This window comes from Spermophilus citellus (genome assembly GCF_964194105.1).
Source record: "Spermophilus citellus genome assembly, chromosome: 8".
In the NCBI taxonomy this organism is placed as follows: domain Eukaryota; kingdom Metazoa; phylum Chordata; class Mammalia; order Rodentia; family Sciuridae; genus Spermophilus; species Spermophilus citellus.
In genome coordinates this window covers 133955533-133978658 of record NC_138189.1, presented here as the reverse complement: position 1 = coordinate 133978658, position 23126 = coordinate 133955533, and the positions used below count along the sequence as shown (strand labels likewise).

Genomic DNA, 23126 nt, shown 5'->3' with positions numbered 1-23126 from the left:
CCCCATGGAGTTTTGGTATTGCTCTCCAGCCCTAGTCCTCTGCACTGGGAAAGATTTTAAGCCCAGATTTCTTTTCTGGTGGAGGCCGGAGCTATTGAATTTCTAAATTGATATTTATGTATAGCTTTTCTAAGAGACTTATCTTTCGTTCATATTTCAAAACCAGAATTCAAAAAAGATTCCTTTACCTAAAAAAGAAAAATTAGGCCTGGAAAAGAAAGAAGATTAACAAACAGGGTTATAAACTAGATGGGTAATGGGTAAGGCAGCACAAACTGTTAAGTCATGGCAATGGTGTATTAAAAAGCTTTGAGAATTTGAGCAAAAGGCCAATCATTCTATCTAGGTGGGGGGCAACGAGAGTGAATTATAGGATCTGTGGCATCCTGTCCCACCTTCCTCAGGGATTCAGTAGAACCTTAAGCCTTCTAGACAGGAAGTTTCCAGAAACGTTAAGGGGAAGTCCTATTAATCTTTCCAGTAATTGAGACCTTTAGTAAAAAGAGCAGTATCCACATTTTAGTCTCTTGACGATCACACCTTACACAAGACTTCAGAAGCCATATCTGGAGCTCATGAATATTTTTCGTTTTCATTTACTGTTGGTAGGGCAGAACAGTGATTGTAGCACATACTTATACAGTGCTTACTATGTTCCAGGCACGGTTCTGAGAGCATACAAACATGAACTTATTCCCTCTTCTCACCCACAATGCAAACACAACTACCATTATCATCCCCATCTCTTGGATGAAGAAACTGAGACATTAAAATTAAAATTTTAATTTAAAATTAAAAATTTGCCCCAAGCCACTGGGCATAGTGGTGATTTGGGAGGCTGAGGCAGGAGGATTTCAAATTTGTGGCCAGCCTCAGCAACTTAGCACCTGAAATAACTTAGTGAGATTGGTCTCAGATAAACAAAACAAGGGCTTTGGGATGTGGCTCACTAGTTAAGAGCCCTTAGGTTTAATCCCCAGGCCCCCCAACCTAGGAAAAAAACAAAAACAATAAAACTGGCCCAGGCCACACACAGCTAGTAACAGGTCGCAGCTGGAATACAGACAGACTGGCTGCAGAGTTGGTACTTTCACCAGCAAAGTGTCTGAATTGTAATTTGTTAGAGTATTTAGGAATCCTGGAGTTAGGGATGCTTGAAAATGCTAGCAGAATAATGGAAGGTGGAAAACTAAAGAAAATAATATTTGCGTAAGAAAGGCTTGAAAGAAAGAGGGTGTGTCTTTGGACAAAGCTACTTAAAGCCTGGCAGGTTTTTACTTTCTTTGAATGAAGGTTGGTTGATGACTTGAATCAGCCCATTAGGAAAATTAAAGATTGGGTTTCAACCTACAATTACCTGGCCTGTAATCCTATCACTTTGCTGAAAGTTTTGTGTAAATAAAGAAGCAAGAAAGACCAAAATGAGCAGCTGGTGTTATTTCTCTTTTGAAACAGGTATGTTCTGATTGGAATAGATGTTTAATGAATGGTCTGAGCCGGCTCACCAGATGCTAACAATGAAACATTTAACTCTACCAATTGAAGGTTTCTGCCTCAGAAGAGCAGGTACACCCCTCACCTGTCTGACAGGATTGTAGGAGTAATTAGCAAACAGGGAATTCAAGAATGAATTAAAGAACTGAGCTATGAAGTCTTCATTCAAATACTGGCTATGTCTTCCAGGAGGGGCCACCATGTTTATGGAGATAAGGTGGGCAGGAAGTAGTGAGATTACTTTCCTCCTTTTCTGTGCTGTGAATGAAGAGTTGTTAGTTTTTGAAAGAGAAAATCTGGCTAATGTTCACACTCCAAGGTGTGAAAACACCAAAAACAGAATGAGAATTTCATGTGACAAAAATAACACAAGGTCACAAGAATATATTTAACATGGTCACCAACACAGAACTGTCCCATCTGACTAGCTCTGGAAAGCTTTATCTTATTTTACAGAACGTTTTAGATGTGTTTTTAATGTAACCAAAAAATAAAAAAATAAAAAATAAAAAAAAAAAGCCAACCCACTTGAACATTTTAAGTCTGAGGGGAAGAGAAGCTGATGGTGTGATATGAGCTATAGGTTTTGCCACCACATACACCATCTAAACTTAGTTCTCCCTAAAATGTAGCATTGATAATCTTTTTATCACACTGGGACTTCTCCTGTTGAGTGGTAAATGTGAGCAAGCTGTGACCCAAATTCACATTGACTACTTTTAATATCTATTTTATTTTGTCAGCATGGCCCTGGATCGTCTTCCTTATGGCACCGTGTTTGTGATGAACAAAAGCCTCACAAGACCTCTCTTCTGAGATACAAGAATATGGCAGTTTTGATCTGGGGAATAAAAATCAGAGTTTAACCTTAGATCCATCTCTCTTGAAAAGTTTGACTCAGAAGTATGTGGTTTCTCTTGGCCAGATGATAAATATCCGGATAACATACCTCCTATCTCCATTCAGCCTCAATGAGCTAAAAGTTGGAGATTAAAGACCCCATTTAGAAGACTTCTTGCAGAGAAAGAAGTTAAGAATATCTTAGGAGTCATTTTGGGAAATGTTTTTCTAATTTCCTGTTTTCTCCTTTGAATATTTAACCATCATATTTAATCATGATACAGAGAATTCTAGTTCTCACAGACTCCTGCGAACGAGAATGGTCATCTTTGTCAACAAGTGAGTGGGCAAAGTCCTACTTTGCATTCTTCTTGGAACACAGAGGAGCATAAAAGACAAGTACAGTCAAGGTGTCTAATGCGATGGTTTTCAGCCTCAGATGCATATCAGAACTGCAGGGTGGCTTTTAAGAATATGACAATGTCTGGATCTATCCTGAGAGGGGGTGCCTGGGTTGGGGGAAGAGGTCCTGGCAACATTATCCCTGGAGAGCTCCCAGGTGAATGTATCCTGGGACAGGTTAAAAAGCCAGGTCTGCTAAGGAGGTAGAGGATGAAGGCTCTGAGGTAGACAGATGGGCCACTGTAGGCCAGCTCTGCCATTCACTCATGATGGGAACTGGGATGAATTATTTGAGTTCTCCGAGGCCTGGTTTTCCAGTTTGGATAGTGAGATCAATCATAATTATTGTATAGGTTGTTGTGATGATTACATGAGATAATAAGGCGAGCAAAGTATTTAATCCAATGTGTAGTATATAGTAGGTACTAAATAAATGCCAGGCCTACCTTTCAACATTTGACATGTTTTCACATCTACTTTCTGGTTTAATATTCACTTTGTCCTTGTGACATAGGACAAAAATATGGGCTTGCAAGCTTGGATATCTATATGTCTGGCTTATTTGAACCTTTCTATCATTTTATTATTGAAATACTTCCATATCCTCTGAGGAATGTCAGGATTTCAGTCTTCAGAGCTCTTTCCCCTCCATCTGTCCACTCTCTGAGTGATCTCATCCCGTCCAACAGCTTAAAATAATACAGTCTGAACACTCCAGCCAGGAATAGAGCTCCAGACTGCCCCAGATGTGGAAGAGAACCTCAAACTTCACACATTCCAAACTGAACTCTTGACCTGCTCCCACATCCCTCTTCCACCACCAAATCTGTGCCTCTACAGTCTCCCTTCATCCAGTACATGGTAACCCCACCCTTGTGGGATCCTTTAATTCTTCTAATATTTCCAGCTCAGCAGCAATTCCCATTTATTCTGTGTTTAAAATGAAGCCAGAATGTAAGGCTTCTTGCCTCTTCCACCGCTGTTACACTCCACTCAACCACCCTCTGCTTTTGTCTGGATTCAGATCACTTAACTAGTCCTTCCACTTCTTTCTGTTCCACCCTTCCAAGCACCCAACCCATCTATACTTCACAGGAGAGCCCCAGGCATCCCTTCAAAGTGACAGTATGATTTTGTCACTTATCCAATGGCTTCCCCTCTCATTCTGAGCAAAAAGTAAATCTTTACAATGACCCATGAGTCCTTACCCAATGTCACAGATCCCCTCACCCATTACCTTAACCCGCTGTTCTCTCTTCTCCCTGCAGTCTGCTTCCTGAATACTGTTCTACCCCTCTCCTCAACCACACCAAGCACACTGGGGACTTCTGGCTGGTCTCCTTCCCCTAAATATCTACATGTTCAGTTCCTTTTCCTTCAGATCTTTGATCCATGGCACCCTTTAAGCCCCAAACTTTTCTACTTCCAACCAGGCCTTCTATCTATCCTCCTTCCTGTTATTTCTCTCCAGAACATCACCATTGGATGTTATGTTTTGGATATTAGGTGTCCCCCCAAAACTCGTGGGAGACAATGAGAGAAGGTTTACATGTGAAACGTTTGGGTTATTAAAGTCATAACTCAACCAGTGAATTAATCCCCTGATAGAGATTAACTGAGAGGTAACTAAAGGCAGGTAGGGTGCCGGGAAGTATATGTTTTGTCTTTGTTGAACAGAGCTCCCTCTCTGCTTCCTGATTGTGTCCTGGGTCACTTTCTTCCACCACACTCTTCCACCATGGTGTTCTGCCCCAGCTCAAGCCCTAAGAAATGAAGCTGGTTTTCTATGGACTGAGACCTCTGAAACCATGAGCTTCCAAATAAACTCTTCCTCCTCTAAAACTGTTCTTGTCAGGTCTTTTGATCACAGCAGTGAAAAAGCTGACTAACACAGAAGTGTTCTACACCTAAGGGTTTGTTTACTTATCCCCACTGGAAAGGAAGCTAGAACTTTATTTTTCCTTTTTGGTGCTAGTGATTAAACCCAGGGGTACTTTGCCACTGGGCGACATCCTTAGTCCTTTTAATTTTTTTTTTTTTTTTGAGACAGGGTCTTGCTAAGTTGCTGAGGGTCTCATGAAGTTTTAGAGACTGGCCTCAAATTCTGTCTCAGCCTCCTGAATCACTGGGATCATCAGCAAGTGCCACTGCACCTGGCAGGGCAAGAACTTTTTTGTGTTTTGTTCCCTGTTGTACCTCTGGGGCCTAAAAGAGCCAACCACATAGTAGGCACTGACTGAACACACTTGATGAAAGAATGAATGCAAGGATGAATGCAGACTTTCAAAGTATCTCTTCACTAGCGTCTTTATAGAGCAAACCTGCAGCAAAGGCTGTTATGGGAGGTGTCACCACTACAATACCATCAACATGCTCAGTTTCAATACAGATGACATTCCAAACCTACTGGCTTCTGGGGCCCAGCCACTTTTGAGTTGTGTTTGATTTTATGTATCCTCCCACCCCCAGGGTAACTTGGCAAAAACCTACTGGGTACCCCACAGCTTTAACCAGTGTGCAGCCAACTTTAATTTGTGGCTGGAGCTGTTTGGATGAGCTGTGGATGGGGATGAAGATGGGTGCCCTTCCCTTGCTTTGCAGCTGCAAGTTTGGTTTTTCTTTACTGTAGAGAACCATGACACTGGCTGTCATTAAATACACGCAATCTGGTTTATAGTGTCTGGCTCGATTAAGGGAACTTCTGGGAAGAGATGTGATCAAATAAATAACTGGAGAGACGCAATGTGGAAAGGAGGATTGTTATTCATCCAACTCTGGTTGCAAGTTGAGACTGAGACACGACTTCAAGTGAGTGGGATCTCCTGGGTGAGCTTCTTCACTTCAAGACAGTAAACCAGAGCCGATCTGTAATGCACTCGTTAGTATGCTAGAGGCAAACTTTCTAAATATTAATAATAATAAACAAATCCCTCTGCAACTGACATTGAAGGTGCTGATAAATGGGAAGTCCTGGGAAATGGAATACCGTTGGCTCTCTGGCCATGGTCAAGGCCTCATCAGAGAGGACACGACGCAGGATGAGAGCATATGTTCCCCTTATTGATTGTGGACTTTCCCACTTGGGAACATGGGCTGTATATGACTTGGGGCACATGAGCTAATCATGAATGTGTAAAATGCATCTCCTTAGAGATACTTTTGACTATGACAGGGTGTGTTTTAGTTTGAAATGAATATGAAACTGTGGAATTAAAAGCTTTTAACACTAAGAGCTGACATTACAAAGTACAGAGTGCCACAGAGTCCGATTACAGTTTGAGGTGTCACTGTGGAATACGTGGGCTTTTTCACATCTCCTGCCACTGGCTGTTGGGTGGTAACTGCAGGTAAGCTCAGGAGACACCTGGCCCCTCCTGCCCTTGCTCCATCATTCAGGCTGAGTGTACAGCAGACAGCTGATATGCTTGCTGCATTTAGGAATTTCTGGTGTGATGGAAAGGAAGGAGGTTTATTTATTTGTTTTTGTGGTGCTATGCTTGGGATGGAACCCAGAGCCTTGTATGTGCCAGGCAAGTGCTCTGCCACTGAGCTACACCCGAAGCCCAGGATGTGGACTTTTATGTCAGGGACCTGCTTTCAATTCTGACTATGCCACCTACAAGCTAGGAGATAGGGTGATCTCACCTAAGTACGCCTTGGTTTGCACATTTGATCAAGATGAGGGTAAAACAAAACAAAATACCTCTAAGTGTGGCTATAAGTTCACACGAGACAAAAGAGTGGGAAGTACCTAGTGCCTGACACAGAGCCAACACCCCCAGCTATCAGGCTGCTACTGTTGTTATTATTAGAAGTAGTTTTGGGTTCAGATTTAGTGTTTACAGGACTGACCAGGGAAGGGGCTCATGCAGAGTCATTCAGGAGAAGGTCTGAGCACTTCTGAAACTTTTTTTAAGAGTGGCAAGGCATGGGGTCTGAGCCTTCCTCCCCACCGCCTCCCCCCCACTCCACTGCCTTCATGTGCTTACGCGTATTCTCCATATGACCACGATAATTTGCTGCCCCTTTCAGAGATGTTTGGAATGCAGGGATTCTGTCGTCTTCTCTCTCTCTTAAATCTGCCCACAGTATCTACAGCTCTGAGAGGGTTTTTGGAAAATCATACATACTTTCTTCCATAGAGAGCTTTATATAAGGATAACTTAAAAGGCATTCTGAAATTATTTTAAGTAAGCTTCAATTTTACCCTTAGCCTGTGAGGAAGATGTGGTCCTAAGGAAAATGAGACCCACTTCTGGAGTGAGTGCTAGGTGTGATGAATGTGAAATGGATGATTTTCTTTTGTTTGAATTGTATCTGATGAAACACCAGTACACTTTCACATGCACATGCTTAGGTGTAACTGGACTGGCACAAAGGGAACTTGAAAGGGTATCTGAAGTTAGGCAAAAATATGAAAACCTACCTACAGACCAGAAAGACTTGAGTCAGGGTTTTACCTTTCTTAGGACCACAACATCACACACTGACATCAAGGAACAAGGAAGTGGGCAGTTCCTGGAAATGAGGGTTCAGGTCTACTGAGCTGTTTTCTTTTTAATTTTTATTGTTTGTTTATTTATTTTAATTTATTTATTTGCTTTTATGTGGTGCTGAGGATCAAACCCAGTGCCTCACATGTGCAAAGCAAGCGCTCTACCACTGAGCTACAGCCCCAGCCCTATTGTTTATTTACTTTTAAACAGTACTTAGTAGTGTGTTATGAGCACTTATGTCCTAAGTGTCTCTTTTTGACTAATGATGAGGAAATAAATATCTAAAAGTGGCTTATAGGAAGGCCAGGCTAAAGTAAAAAAACAACCAACCATTCAAACTTGTCCCACCATCATCAAAAAGCACTTTCATGAAGCCTGACTGGGCTTCCCTAAGGGGTTCGGGGCAGGAGCCAGTGTCTCTGGAGGCTGAGAGGTGATCCTGGGTGTGTGTCATAGGGCAGCTTTCACCCTTGAATGCACACAGTAATCTTTTGAAGTCTGTGATCTCAGAGTCTTATCCTTAAAAATTCTGAATCACTAGGCCCAAGCCAAGGCCTGATTTTTATTTTATTTTTTTTTAGGAAGCATTCACTATAAGTTTGAGGACCATTCTTTGGGGAGTATGAAATCTATGGTGTCCATGTGAGGGGGCCCAGGTTCTAAAACTAAATACTTCAGCCCTTTGCCATTAGAAAACTATCAAATGACAGAACTAAAAGGGCTCAGAGATCATGTGGCCTGAACTTTTCGTGGTTAGTGGACAGCAGGACTGAGAGGCTCACTGTGCAGGGAGCTTTCTGCAGAGCCACTCTCTCTGTGGCTCAGCGCAGTGGCTCACAGTCAGACCTGTGTCAAGTCCTGGCTCTGCCATTTGGGATCATGTGTCTTAGGAAGTTACCTGTCACTATGAACTTCATTGTTGTTATCTGGGGTGACTGTGGGAGTCATGTGAGCTGGTGCATACAAAGTACTTCAGGGAAGTGACCTCTAGTTGGTGTGCATGACTTTCAGATTTTTCCAGGTAGCTAATGTCTAATGTGCAGGGGCCAAAGAAGTTCAGGGTCGGTAAAGGTTAGCAACACCTCTACCACTGTGCCAGCAGGCTTCAATGAAAGGAAACTGCCCCCATCCAGGCATCTTTTTTTTTTTTTTTAACTCAATATGTATTACCATCCAAGTACAAAAATAGGCAGTGCAAACTATCCTGTAAACTGGCAGTCCCAGCCCTGTCCTTTCAGGTGCCCTCCAGCACCATGCATGAGGGGTCTCTCAAAGCCCCCACACTGTTATATTCCAGTGTAGGATGGGTGCTCCTTTCAGTCAGCCTCAGGCAACCACAGCTCCTCCTTACCTGAGCTGAACACAAACCCAGGAGGGATCAAGCCTTCAGCACATCCCTGAGGATTTCATATGCAGGCTGTGGAATTTGCTAGATTCTTCTAGCAAGTGGTAAGTGTTTCTAAAGTTTTTAGGCAGTCCGCATACTAATGAGAACCCATTTATTACATTTATCATGTAAAGCAGCATGTCAGTATTTCACCAATCAAAACCTACTTCTGAATTCATTATGCTAATTAGTAAAGTCTCTAGCTGTTAGACAGATAGACAACAAAAGTATTTGTTGTAGCTGCCCTTGGAGTATTTCCTTTCTGATAAACAGTAGCTGAACACTCCAGTGAGAATTTTCTATTAGAGCAATTGGCTGTCCCTGGTGCTGAAGTGTAAATGAACTAGTACATGCAAAACTGCCACACTGTCACAACACAAAAGTATTTTAAAGCAAATAACTTCCCTAACAGTACTTGATGCAATGTTGGCCTGTGAAGTACCCACTTGAAGTTTGCTGATATTATTTACTGCGACTGAAAACACATTCTATACCAACAAAAGGTATAGAAACTCTTACGTAAGTTGAATAAAATAATAATCTAAATAAAAGTAATCTTACATTACTTAACTCAAGAATTACTCTAAGTCATAATTTAGCTCTGATTTTTCTAAATCAGAACTGTGGGTAGAGTCAGGTGACAAAGGGAGGGATAGCTGGAGCCACAGCCTAATGGTAACTCTAAGAAAGGGGAAGAAATCTAACAAAGCAAGGTACAAACCGTATTTTTCATACTTTAGATTAGAACCTATTAGTGAGTTGCAAAATCACTAATCACTGGATCACATTATTAGATGAATTCCTAAGTGTATGTTGTGGTTTAAAACATTTGACAGCCCCTGGTCTAGAAAAGAGAGTAGGAGGAGAAGTGTGTGGTACCAGGCTTCGGTCTTCTGGCAAACATCTGGAATATCATTAAGATGAATAATATGTGAGGGCCTGGCTGGGATCCTTCAAATGAGTTTTATTATCTTAAGTTCATCCTTGTGACCCTAGACCTGGAACCCTAGGGTCTTCCCTAATTTTGATCACAAAACCTAGGTATGCTAGCAATGATTTTGAGACATCAAATTTAATAAAAAATCTAAAATAAAATAGTCCAGAAACTTCTCAGGAAGATAAGTACATTACTTTGTTTGAGAAATAGCACATGTTGACAGACGCTTCTTAACTTTCTTTAGCCTGGTGGCAAAATCTACAGGATTCACGATTTCAATGGCGTCTTTAAGAATCTGTCAAATGGCAGAGGTTCCCACACTGCTTTTCCTTTCAGAACTGTAAACAGAGGCAAACTGCAGGGCAGGAATATATTTATGGGCTATACTCCAAAGATTCTATTTTCTGTCTTGACTCTGGATTTCCATTTCCACTTTAACAGCGTATTGTCAAACAGCACTGTGGCTCTTTGCGAGATCAGAGTGCAGACAGTGTAGCCTCATAAAAGGTAAGGCTGGCTCACCGAGACCCATTGTAAGTAGCATATAACCTTTTGTTTAAAATAAATATAAGGAACATGTGCCAGTTCATGATTGGGCCACATGGAAATACATGTTCATGGGAACAAATGCAGATGTTAAATTTTGAAGCTGTCTTACAAGCAGCAGTGTATTCAGAAACAATTTTCCTTTTTGAGCAAGTAATAGAACATTTCAAACCCATGCCAAGATCTCACATCTCTAGAACTTAGAACCTATTCTTTGCTCAAAGTGCTTTCATACCCTATAACCATGTTCAATTCTGAAAGTTAAGAGGACTGGAATTTAGTTTCTCTAAGTTACATGATCTGAGATAAGTTTTTAACAGTTTTTTCTATGCTTTCAATTCTTCATATGCAAGGTGAGATAATTACTGATTTGCTAATAATTCAAGATTGTTAGGTAACATAGGTTGTTTTCAGAAACTACTGTGCAATTGTGGGGTAGTTTTGTTAAGATAATCTTCATGTGTTAATAGAATCTCAGATAAGCTTTGGTGTGAAAGAATACCAGAAAAGCAAACTTTCAATTTCAATGGTATTTCAATTCTGTTTCCTCTTGGGAAGGTGACCCAGATGTTATTAAGTGATACTTTTGGCCCAGATTGTAGGTTGTCCTTTAACATTCCTGAAAAACTTCCAATTAAAACTGAAAAGAAGATCCCCTTAACATTCTGACTCTCAAACAACTCTTTGGAGAGTGCAGATATGTTTTGACCTATGTAGGAAGTAGCACCAGCCATATTTCCTTTCCTGTGACACTATTTACAGAACTATTCCTTTCAAGAGTTCCTTTCCTTTGAATACAGAGAAATGTTATTTCATAGGACAGAAATATTAATTGTAGACTCACAGAAACTTAAACCTGGAAGAAAGTATCATTTTGCCCATCTTCTCCTAGTACAGATGGGTAAATGAGACCAACAGCAGTTCAGTGGTTTGTTCCAACTGCTGTGAAAGGACAGGAACTGGAACACAGGCTAGAATCAGGTTGTGTTCTTTCCACTCTTGCCTGAATCATATGTCAACAAAAATGCTACATGCTTTTAGCATAATGCATAGTTTCTTGTCAGCCATGTAAGTGTGACCACAGACCCACAATGAAGTATAGACATGAGGAATAGCTACCTTAATTTGCCTTTGTACACATGTCCAGAAAAGCCAGGACAGCTGGTGGGGAAGTACATGCCTGCCATCCTACAACTCAGTAGGCTGAAGCAGGAAGACTACAAATTTGAGGCCAGCCTGAGCAATAGTTTTTTTTGCAAGACTCTGTATCAAAATAAAATATTTTAAAAAGTGGGAAAAAAAAAGTCCTGGGGCTGTAGCTCAGTAATAGAGCACCCTGGGTTTAACCCCTAGCACTGGGGGTGGATGGGACACGTATTGAACATTTAGTAAATCTCATGACAATCTAGAATTGAAATTGCATGCATTGAATTTCGAAATGCATTTGCAAATAACAAAAAACTGGCAATATATAATTGGCTGTCAATAGTCCTGTGTACTTTCATTTTGCTACTCAAAAAACATTGAAAACTGGGGCTGGGGATGTGGCTCAAGCGGTAGCACGCTCGCCTGGCATGCGCGCAGTCCGGGTTCGGTCCTCAGCACCACATACAAACAAAGATGTGTCCGCCGAGAACTGAAAAATAAATATTAAAAAAAATTCTCTCTCTCTCTCTCTCTCTCTCTTTAAAAAAAAATTGAAAACTAACATAAACATATGCTTGACTTAATAACCTCAAACATCCTGAAACAGTCTCTTTCTAGGTGTAGTGAGAAAAATTTCTACATATGTTGAAACTCTAAGCAAAACGATTTAAATACTCAAGAGAAAACGATAAGTAGAACACCAATTCCATGGGATATCTGGGATGTAATCTCTTTCTTAATGAAATCTATTGACTGACTGTGCACCGAGCCACTCTTAACCAGGGTGCAAGCTGTTTTTCCATCTCTACCACATATAATATCTTCTTGCTATTGTACAAATATCACCATCAAACTAGAGAATAATTTGGGAGAGTTCGTGGCTTCTATGGCAACCCACAGCAAGTGATGCTGTCTTGACAAAATATAAAATTGCCTCCAACCCTGAGTTGAAACTATAGGAGCGCAGCAAACAAGCCCTGTAGTATTGTTTTAGATGAAGCACAGTGATAGCTCTGCACTTCCTTCAGGCCTCCTCTTTCTTACTGAACGAACTCCAGGGAATGGCATCATGTCAGGCTTTCCAGATGGATTATGTGAAGCCATAGCTCAATGTCATTTTCAATAGGAAGCCTCATAATTAAAGGTCAAATAGTCACTTCATCTGCAATCAATCAATAGAAAAAGTACTAATACGAAGAACTAATCAATCAATGGCAAATGCACTAATAAAAGCAATGAATCAAATTCAGCATGTGTGTAGATGCAAGTATGTGGAAGGGATTGGGACAGGGCAGAAGCAAGAACAATAAAGTAAACTGAAGGTGTATGCACAAGAGAATATTCAGAAAGCTTCTCAAGCAAGAGTTTTCATCTTTGGTTTATTAGTTATATGAGTACCACTTGGTTTACAATGATTTATTTTTATATATAAATATTGGATGTAATAATAAACAGTATTTTATAAGCTTCCTTCATGTATTCTATTTGGATGTGTATATGTGTGTACATAAGTGCATGTGTAGATGTAAAATCATTAGTAGAAATACTATGGCAGTGATTGCAGAATGGAAAGGTTCGTTTTTAAAGTGCACAGAAACTACATTATTATCTGTTGTATTTCACCTTTGTATTGAGATCTGAGAGAAAATAGCACTGAGTCATATTACTTGAAAATTTTCCCTACTTTGGGGAATATGAATTTTTCACACTCAATGTGATGTTCTTACAATTCCATGCAAATAAGAATTTCCCTTAGGATGATAATTACCAGCCTGTAGCTCAGGTCAATCTTCTGTATCAGTGACATCAGGTCCCCAGAAGAGGAAAATGTGCATTGTATCTTGTGAAAATGGACATAGTAAAATTATAGGGCTTAATAAACTTCTTCTAGAAACTGCATCCAAATATCCATTGATATAAGTGGAAATAAGGATCATCTCTCTTGAGACAAGAGGAACAACAAAGAGGCCATTTTTCATAAATGCTACCAAGGAGACTATAGGAGGGAAGGCAGGTGTGATCAAGGTATGGCAGGATAATCAAGCTGAAAATAAAATTCCCTAGTCTACTGCTAAGGAACCTGAGACCAGATCAAGTATCTAGGTCTTACAGTTCAAGAGACTTTAAATCTGTCATGCTGAAAGAAACCCAGGATTTATACTACGTGGTTACAGACACCACAATAGTTTATTGGAGTACCATATTGGAGGATCTAAATACCTGTTTTATGGGAGAACACTGCAAAATCAAACAAAAGTCCAGGTTTACCCAACTATTTATAGCAAAAAAAAAAAAAAATCTACTTTTGATCTGGTTTCAGAGCACCTACCTGCTTGTCTGCAAATGAGATATCAAAAAGCAGGAGGAGGAAGAGTATATAGCTTTGGGATTAAGAAAAATGAAGAGACAAAAAGAAAAAAAATGGATTGAATGGATAGTTTTGCTCTCACAATAAAACAAAGAAAACTGATCACACTGTAGTATGCATCTTGGGTATGCTTCCTACCTCTCTTCAGCATATCAAGTATTGGCAGCACAGAAGAACATCATGGAGAAACCCTAAATCATCCACTTTGGTTTTACTGTCAAAAGCGAATCCCTAAGAGGGGGTTAGGTTTAAAAGCCCTTTGCAGGAACGCACTGGCCAACCATGGTACAGTGGGTGCTCTGAGGACCTGGGATCATCTGATCCCTGGACTCTTCACCACCTCTGGAATCCCTTTCTTTATATAAGCCCCTTAATTTTTGGAAGACCCAGAACACCAGACATGGCATCCACAAAAACACACATGGGAATATATGGGGTGAGTTCTTTGAGGTCATTAAAGGGTTAATCCAATTTTTAAACCATTTCCAAATTTGGTAAGACTGATAAAGATTCTATCAGGCAAATACATTTAGGACTAATAAAAACATTCTGAAAATTCCTTACTTTTTAGTTTACAGTTGGACTTTCTTTTAGTGATGTCATTTTCTTAAGTGAGTCAGAAGCCAAAATGCAGAGGAATTTTTAATATGAGTTTTTGCCACAAAATGCCTACCACCCCAAGGAGTTTGTGTATGATGTATATTTCAATAAAGTTTCTGATTACTTAATGACTTTTAATGACTAAAAACATAGATTCTGGGTGTCTAAGAGGTTATTGGAATAACTGCACTAAATTGGATAAAGCTAAGCAGAAAATGGCACTTTTCTTCTTAATTTGTTTTTGTCCGTTAAACAAATACTTATTTCACTCTTAGTGCTAATTTGACTGAGTAAATATTAGATCACTATACTGTTTCTCTCTATAGAAAACAACATAATATTTCAAAATGAATTTCAAGCTGATGTGAATATTGAATTAAGAGAATAACATTTTTCCTACCTTGCTTTGAGCTCCTAATAAAGAAGTTAACATTTTCCAGGGGCAACTCTGGAATCTTCCAAAGGGAATTTTTTGTAATCCCCTTTTTAGAAACAGTCCCAGCAGACTTCCACCCCCACCCCACCCCCAACTCTAATGTTAACATTGTACATTATCAACTTTTATGAGAATTAATACATGATTACAAATGAAGCTAAATCTGACAGTATTAACTGTAGGCCTTCAGAGATTGGTTGATCAAATGACAGTATCTCAGAGAATGGCTATCTTCACTTCATTAACACTCTTGATCTAAGAATGGACAATGCCTTATTTCTCTCAATTTGAAGAGTTCTGTATGAGTTTTAATATCTTAAGATGCAACTCTGTGAGGGTAATACACCGTTTTAGCTCTGAGGATCACTTACCTAATGTGAGGGATTTGTGTGTAGAACAGAAAATGATAGCCACTGTGTCTGCTGGTGTGAAACCTGAATTATTCCTAGAAGCAAGAAAAAGGTTTGGTTTATTAAAATATTTGCATAAAATATCATTTAAAACATCCTAAATCAAATGTAGTATCTACCTTCATGTTGACATCCCTCAAACAATCTTGGTGACGGAAGTAACTCTAGATTGAAATGTACAGAAGTGTCTAAATTTCTTTTTAGAGAACCACTTCTGAGACACTTATCTGTTGAAAAGAAAATAGCTTTAATAATACGTGGTGTGGGGGTCACCTAAGATCACACGTGTACCTAGCTGTTGGTATCGGGCTTTATGAAAACAATGTAGCAAGGATCTCTTCTAGATAAATCTTTAGATTGCCACTTGACATTATCCAGCAGTTTGGAAGAAAAAAAAATTTTTTTTCTTACCAAAATATGATGTTAAATGTGTGTTTGCTGCCATGAAGATATACTGTTTCTGAAGAAGCATTTTCAGATATATTAATTCTTCCAAGTTGCCGGGGTGGGGATTAGGTACTTCTCAAAGGTCTTTGCATGTGTGTAACACCAAAAGGTAGGAGATATCATAACCCTATTTACAGATGAGAAAACTGAGGCACAGAGAAGGTGTGTCACTTTATCAGAGCCCTGATAGTAAGTGACAGAGCTGGGATTTAAGTCAAGTCTAGCTCATATGCCTGTGCTCTCAACTACTATGTTCTACTATCATTATACAATCGGTTAAAAACAATTTTTACCTGTCAAAACTGGTTGCCTGTTATGAGGGGCCAGTGCTATGGGTTAAATATCATAATCAAATTTCTTATGCTAGAATGTAAGGTTTAGAGAACACAAGCCAAAAAGGTTAGACGTGACTATTATTAGTATTGTAGCCTTATATTTTAGAAACTCTTCCTTCCTGGAAAGTTAGGCTTTGAATGATATAATGAGTTTATTTATTCATCACCCCCCTACTCCTCGAATTCTGACAAAAGTCTGCTCATAGAAAAATGTTCAGAAACGGACTTTTTACAGTAGCACATTTAGCCCTCTACCTGATCTTTAAGGATTTCTAATGAAAGAATCCACATTTCCCTTAGTCTCCTCATCCCCATGTATAACTTTTGCTGGAGAAAAATCTTAACTATTTAGAAAAATCTCTTAAAAAATCCCACTTCCTGTTTTCTTTGTCAAATGTTTACAGGAGGGAAGAAGAGCCCTCTCCTCTCCCTCGTTCCAGGTGCAGGTGTTAAGAGAACATTTAAATGGCCCTTGATCTCCTCTCCTCTGAGAACACATGCACATTTCTGTTTCCTAGCTAGACTTCCTTCCAGCTCTTTCTTGACATTGACTGGAGTTTTGGGATCTCGCCTCAGTTGAGGATTCCCCACAGATGAGTACCACCCGAGGACAGTAAGACTGCTTTGTTTCCACATTTGACTCGCCTGTGCATATGGTGATCCACTCTTAACTTTTTAAACATTGTGCTACATGACTGACACATTTCCTTCCCCTTTATTCTGCATGGCAGCTCTAATGGGAAGGACCTCAGTAATTCTGTAAATGAATGGACTGAGAGATGAAAGTAGAATGAATACTTTATATAAAAGAGGGAGAAAAGAGTGGGGAATGTGTGAGAGAGGGAATTGTGGAAAGGGCCACCTCCAGCTTGGCAGGGAGTGGAGGATGCTGATGGAGTACACAGAGAACCCTTTAAGAGGCAGGGGGTGGTGACACTGCAGTACAGGAGTGCAGGGGACAGCTAGCCAACAGCAGGTTCTTCAGCCTGCCTTGTGACCAGGAGTGGGGACTTGGTAAGATGGGATGAGGGGAGCCAGTGAGGAACCTGGGACAATGGAGGACAGGATCAGAGATGCGCTTAACAAGTAAGGCCCTAAGCAACTCAGTGAGACCCTGGCTCAAGATAAAAAAATAAAAAGGGCAGGGGACAGGGCTCAGTGATTAAGCACACCTGGGTTCAATCTCCAGCACACCCCCCCCCCAAAAAAAAAAAACCATACAAAAGTAAGCAGCCAGTATGGTATAAGACTGAAGTTGGTGAGGCCATGCAGGAAGCGGGGAGCTAGAAGGGCCTGGATAAGAGCAGGAGATGGTGCTAAGAGACTCAGAATAAGATGAATAGACCTTGTCAACGTTCCCTTCCAACAGCTTGGGAGCAGCACATGCTCTGGGTGCAAGCACACCTGATTTTAAATCCAGACCATCCTTTTGCTTATATATAAAATGAGAATAATACTACCTGCCTCTTAGGACCTTTGTGTAGACGAAAACCAATATTTGTTAGGAATCTGACACATTAAAAGTATTTAATAATGCTGATTGATATTTCTACTTTATATTGTTTGGAAAGAGGAGAAATTAAAGAGATGTTAGAAACTTTGCACATCCAGGACTGAGATTAAGGTTTTAATGCAAGAGAGACCTTGTGGGGTTTGGGGAGAAGGCCAAGGAGCGAATGTTGAGGGTGCTGGGTGTGTGGTAGTGAGAGGGACTGTGTTTTCAAGAAATCTGGCAAAGAGAAGAAAAGGATCTTGGGAAATATGAACAGAAGTATACACAGAGAGAGTGAAGGTACAGTAGAGAGAACTAACTGATGACTCCAAGTCCCCAAAGAGGGCCTGAGAGACAGGACTGGAGGGGTAAGCTGGAGACGGGAGTTTCCTATAGTTTCTGAGCTGAAAGCAAAAGTAGACAGAGTGGGTGAAAAGTAGAGGAGGGAGGGAGAGGGCAGGTGCTGGGGAATGAAATTGAACAAATTAGGTTAAGTGCATGTAGGAATATGTTACAATGAAACCCACTATTATATATAATAATAATATATCAGTAATATTTTTAAAAATATGAACAGTGTTCAGGTGGAGAATGGGAAAGCTGGGAAAACTTATGTCTAGGCTTTTACTTTCTTTATAAAGTGAGAGGCATTTCACACCTCCACAGAGTGTGAGGTTACCGAGGCCTGGGACCTGAAGAAATTAGAAAAGCTTGAAATAGGCAGATTGGAGCATAAGACATACAGTCAATTCACAATGAATAATAAACTTCCCTGCAAGGCCGGTGTCCACCTGTGGCTGTAGAACATGCACACAGGCAGGAAGCCTAGTCTGGGATGCTCCCCAAAGTGCACTGGTGTTGGTAACACTAAGACCTTCCAGTCTTTGGCTGCCCTTACTTATAACCAATCATTACACATATTGGTTTTCTTCTGGGAGAGTCTGACAGTATACTTTTCCTTTTGTGCACTTTATTCTGATTCATATTCACTCCTGTCCAGATCACTGCACATTTCCAGTGTGTCAAAGTCTCTGGCCAAGGAAGTACTGGTCTGACACTGGCTGCCAATCACTACAGCAGCACTTAAATGTGGCTTAAGAGATTTGCAGAGAAGATCACTTGTCCTGTTTCAGGTAAGAAGACTGAGCCTAGGTCCAGGCTGGGACATTTCTGGCTTATGGGAACTGAACATGACTCTATGGTTCTGTTGACACAAACTCCCACAGTGGGGAGGGGAGGATAAGGGCCACAGGGTAATAAAACAGATTATTTTTTATTACCCTTATTCCTCATTATAGGGCAGACTTGAACTCCAGCTATACAGTGCAGCTCCGAGAGTGGATGCTTTCATTCATAATGGTGTGGCTTTTCATTCATAATGAGTGACCACATCAGTGAACCTTACTGACTACTTCTCTAAGCACTTTGCCTCCAGTATTCCTTCCATAATATTATCTAGCCTTAGATGTTAGATAATATTATGGCCTTGCTTTTTCCAAAAGGAGAACCTGAAGCACAGAGGTTAAGCAGATTCCCTAAAGTCACAACTAGGAAGTGGGCTGGTCCAAATTCTGGAGGTCAGTTTGCCTACTCAGAAAAAAAAAAAAAAAAAAAAAAGGAGAGTACAAGTTTAATGAACAAGGGCAGCTCTCTTGGTTAGTCATCTACCCTCTGCCATACTGTCACGGGTGGCTTCATGACATAGGTCATGACAATACTCAAAAAAACCAAGGGTCCTGTACATTAAATTTAAGTAGTGACGACCATAATCTATTCCAGGGATGAACATTTCTATTGTGTCTGCTCACATTCTTGAAAGGAGTCACATTTCTAACTCTACCTTATCTCTTTTTAATATTGATTTTCTTTTTATCCTGTTTTCATCATTCTTTTGATCACTTTGGCTTCCCCTGAGATGTTTATTTCCTTTTCTTCCCAAATGGTCTTTTTGTTCTCTCTTGCAAAGCTTTCAATCAGTGTTTTCCACATAATATTTATTTTGCCTTCCTTTGCAGTATCCACAAAGGAAAACGTGTCAGATTTTACTAGCAGAATCACAGAATGTGGAGCAGAAAAGGTCCTTTGGGAGAGTTCTGTCAAAACCCACTGTTTTTAGACATGGAAACGTCCATGCGAGGTGGTTCCTTTGTTAACCTCTGTAACAGTGTCTTATCTTTGGTTGATTTCAGAAGACTGTCATGAGTGTGTGGCGCAAAACAAGTTACCCGGAGCTCCAAGGTTTAGTGTCCTCATCTCCGAAATGGTAAGAAGAATTGCCTCTAATAATAAAGCCTGTCCTCCTCGCCCACCTTCTCCTCTGGGGACTGTGGGGTAAGGATACTTCTGTCTGGAAATGTACTGGAAAAAATTACAATACCTACAGAACTATTTCAATGTTTGTTTTCCTCCTTTTCCTTTTCTAAGGGGTTCTTTTGTCACGATTGACTCTAGGTTTCTGTTACTCTAGTTATCAGTCTACCAATGTTCTTATATTTTTAAAAAGATTCCTAATCATTATTTTGTTTTCCTAAAATTTTTCACTTTTTTTTTGACTGACAATTCCCCAAGTTACAGAAAGCCTACATCACTATAGATAGCTTGCTCATTCTCATTTCCTAACAACTGGACAGAGAAAAGAAATATGAGATGCATTACAATATAGTAAAGCCAGCAAATTCACTCTTTTTTATCATTAGTTTTTGATATAATATAAAACTATTTTGATATGATAAGTATCCTAGAGTAGCTGACATTTATTGAACACTTACTATATGTTAGGAATAATACTGAGGGCTTTATGTGCTTATTATTTAATTCTACAAATGTTCCTGAGATAGGTACTACTCCTGTCTTCATTTTATACACAAGAAAACTGTAAAGTTACAAAGGCATTAAATAGGGTTGAAACTCAACTCTGGCTCTAGTTTTGGAGTTTTGAACCCTGATACTGTTCTGTAGACAGATAAATGACTCTCAAGTCTGTTTTAAATACTCACTACAATGGTATCACAGCAGTCAGTAAATCTAAGAAATGCTTACCAGGGAAGCAGAGTGTGGCAGCAAAGTTGAATTTCCTGGGCTGGGTTTCTCCTGGTTTTACACTACTAAATTTCCATCATCAGAATGTGGTAACATGCCACACTACAGAAGACTGATTTCTGTGTTGAGATTTTTATCTTTTGATACCCAAATTGATTTTAGATTTATTGGCTTGGTAAGGAAAAAATGAAAATACACACACACACACACACACACACACACACACACACACCCCAATTTCACCCATTTCAATGAGAAGAAAATGGAACTCAGCAAAAACCAGTGGATTCTCATTCATATCCCTGGTATCTTTCACAAACTTGTTTGTAAGGTGTATAAACTTGTAGAGTTCAGTTAAACAGTCCTTACAAATTCTCTAAAGCAAGCATTGAGTTTAAAAGTAATAAAAATAGTTTAAAGCAGTGGAAATGAGCTTGGCAAATGCTTTAGGAAGTGTCAAGTTGAAATGGATTTCGGTCCTGGGCGTGCTACTTACTCTTTGATTTGGGGTAAATTATTAAGCTACTAAGATATGATTTGAGGCAAGTTACTCTAAGGATGGGTCTTCATCTACAAAAAAGCAAGAAAATGCATAATATTACAGTCTTGCTGTCAGACTTATGTGCACAATCCCTAGGACAGTGCCTGGTATGGAGTAGGTATCCTACGTTCCTCTAATAAAATTCTGTGGCACTATGGGGTCTCTCAGTGAGACAACAGAGCACAAAACCATCTTCTAAATTATGTCCCTTTAAAAAAATCCTCAATTTTTAATGGACTTTTAAAAAAAGTGGGGGGCTACACCACCATTACTGTGGAACATGTTTACAGCTTTTCCATATTCTATGTTTTATCAAAGAATCCATGTCTGCCTGTGGGTCAAGGAGGGACAAAGCATGACAGAATTTCATGGAAGGGAGAATAAGGCAGAAAAGAAGGATCTCAGCTGGGTGTGGTGGTGCACGCCTGTCATCCCAGCAGCTTGGGAGGCTGAGGCAGGAGCATCACAAGTTCAAAGGCAGCCTCAGAAATTTAGCAGGCCCTCAGCAACCTAGTGAGACCTTGTCTCTAAATAAAATATTAAAAAGGGCGGGGATGTGCCTCAGTGGTTAGGTGTCCCTGGGTTCAATCCCTGATATAAACAAACAAACAAACAAATAAATATCAAAACCGAGGTTCTCAGGAAAGCTCAGTCTACTGCATGCTAAAAATTGTTATTTTTAACAGCTGTTTAATTCAACTATTTTATTTGTGACACTTCCCTCGTCCCCCTACTTCCTTCAGTAATCCCGGTGGTGGCTGCTCCATGCTCTATCTTTTCATGGAATTTCTACGTTACCAACAGGATATCTGCCTCCTACATAATCGGGTAGGATGACCTGGCCTGATTATTACTTCTGCCACAAGGACCAGCGAACAGTCACAGAAAGGCAAACGCCTTTTCTAGGGTGACATAACAAGCCATTCACAAAAAGAACTTTAAAATAGCTCCTACTCTCAGACTTACCCAATTAAGTAACATTTTCTCTGTGACTTAAGGGCTCCAGGCTTTATTCTTACTTCATAAATCACAACTCAAGCTTGCGAAAATGCTTTAAATTACTTAATCAATACGTTTTTATTGACTGTTTACAATCAGCCTAGTGCTATCTAAGTACTGTACGAGCCAAGTGCCTAATATGAGGCCTGAACCCACCTGTCCATGGCCCTGATACTATTTCAAGCCTCATAAACAGCCTGGGAGGCTGCCCTTGTGGTAATTCATGGCTGGAGCCTGCAGTTCAAGGGCCCTGCAGTTGGGCTCAGGTCCACCTTTCCAGTGACTGTCTTTACTTCTGATCTTCCTTTATGCCTGCCACCCGATCCTATCCTGTGTTGTTTTTGTGTATTCATTTATGTATTATTGCTTTTTCTCCCATGAGAACCACCTGTCTTCCACTCTGCTGAACAATTAGCCTTTCTTATGACTCATGTCAAACTGCATCTCTCATGAAGGCTGGCTCTACCATTCTCCTTGGAAGTGCCGCCTTCTTTGAATGGACTACAGGTTGGCTTACTGTACAGCTCAGAGGACACTTACTTGTCAGTATACATATTTAGTCTGAAAATTCATGCAGGATCAGAATCACCTCTTATTTATGGCATTTACTATGCTAACTTTCTCAAACTAAAGGCTTAGGTAATATCTGTTGAGTGAATAATATAGTGGAAGAAGCTGCATTTAGGAACATAAAAGATGAAATTGGACATGATGGCCAATTTGGATGTGTGGATAGCTCAAAGAAAAAAATTGAAATGAGAAAGCAGGGTTCTTTCAGGAAATAGCAAAGATTTTTACTTCAACATAAAGCTTAGGGAGCATGGGTACTTTTGGCAATTCATGAGACGAGTAATTAGACTGGATGGTCTTGCACTTGAAAAATAGACATCATTCTGTAGGCACTGACTAATAGAAGATATCTGATCAAGAGAGTGATGAGCTTTGAGTCAGTGGAAGTGGTATAAAAAGCATAAGAAACTTCGCACCTAGAAATGGAGCTACGAGCAAGATATGCATTGCAATAGATGAGATGAAAAGGAGACATCAAGCGCCCCAGTGAGAGAAGTAGCTTTGGGAGCAGGGTCAAAACATTTACAAAATGATTATGTGAAGGATTCCAGTCTGGGTAACTCTGAGGATGGTGGTTCCACAACAGGTAAGTGAAGAAATAAGAAATTTGGGGGGAAAAGGTTAATTCCATTTTGAATATC

General features: G+C 40.1%; 1 protein-coding gene across 3 annotated transcripts in view; it reads right to left on the bottom strand.

Moving 5' to 3' along the window:
• Positions 1-23126, bottom strand: part of SLC10A7 (solute carrier family 10 member 7) — a 257657-nt gene that overhangs the window by 12704 nt on the left and 221827 nt on the right. For all 3 annotated transcript variants that reach the window (XR_014023255.1, XM_081303699.1, XM_081303698.1), the window contains exon 10: positions 15024-15097. Coding sequence is in view for 2 of the 3 variants with exons in the window: in XM_081303699.1 (XP_081159825.1) it covers positions 15024-15097 (74 nt within the window). In the remaining variant the exon portion in view is untranslated. The remainder of the gene's footprint in view (positions 1-15023; positions 15098-23126) is intronic.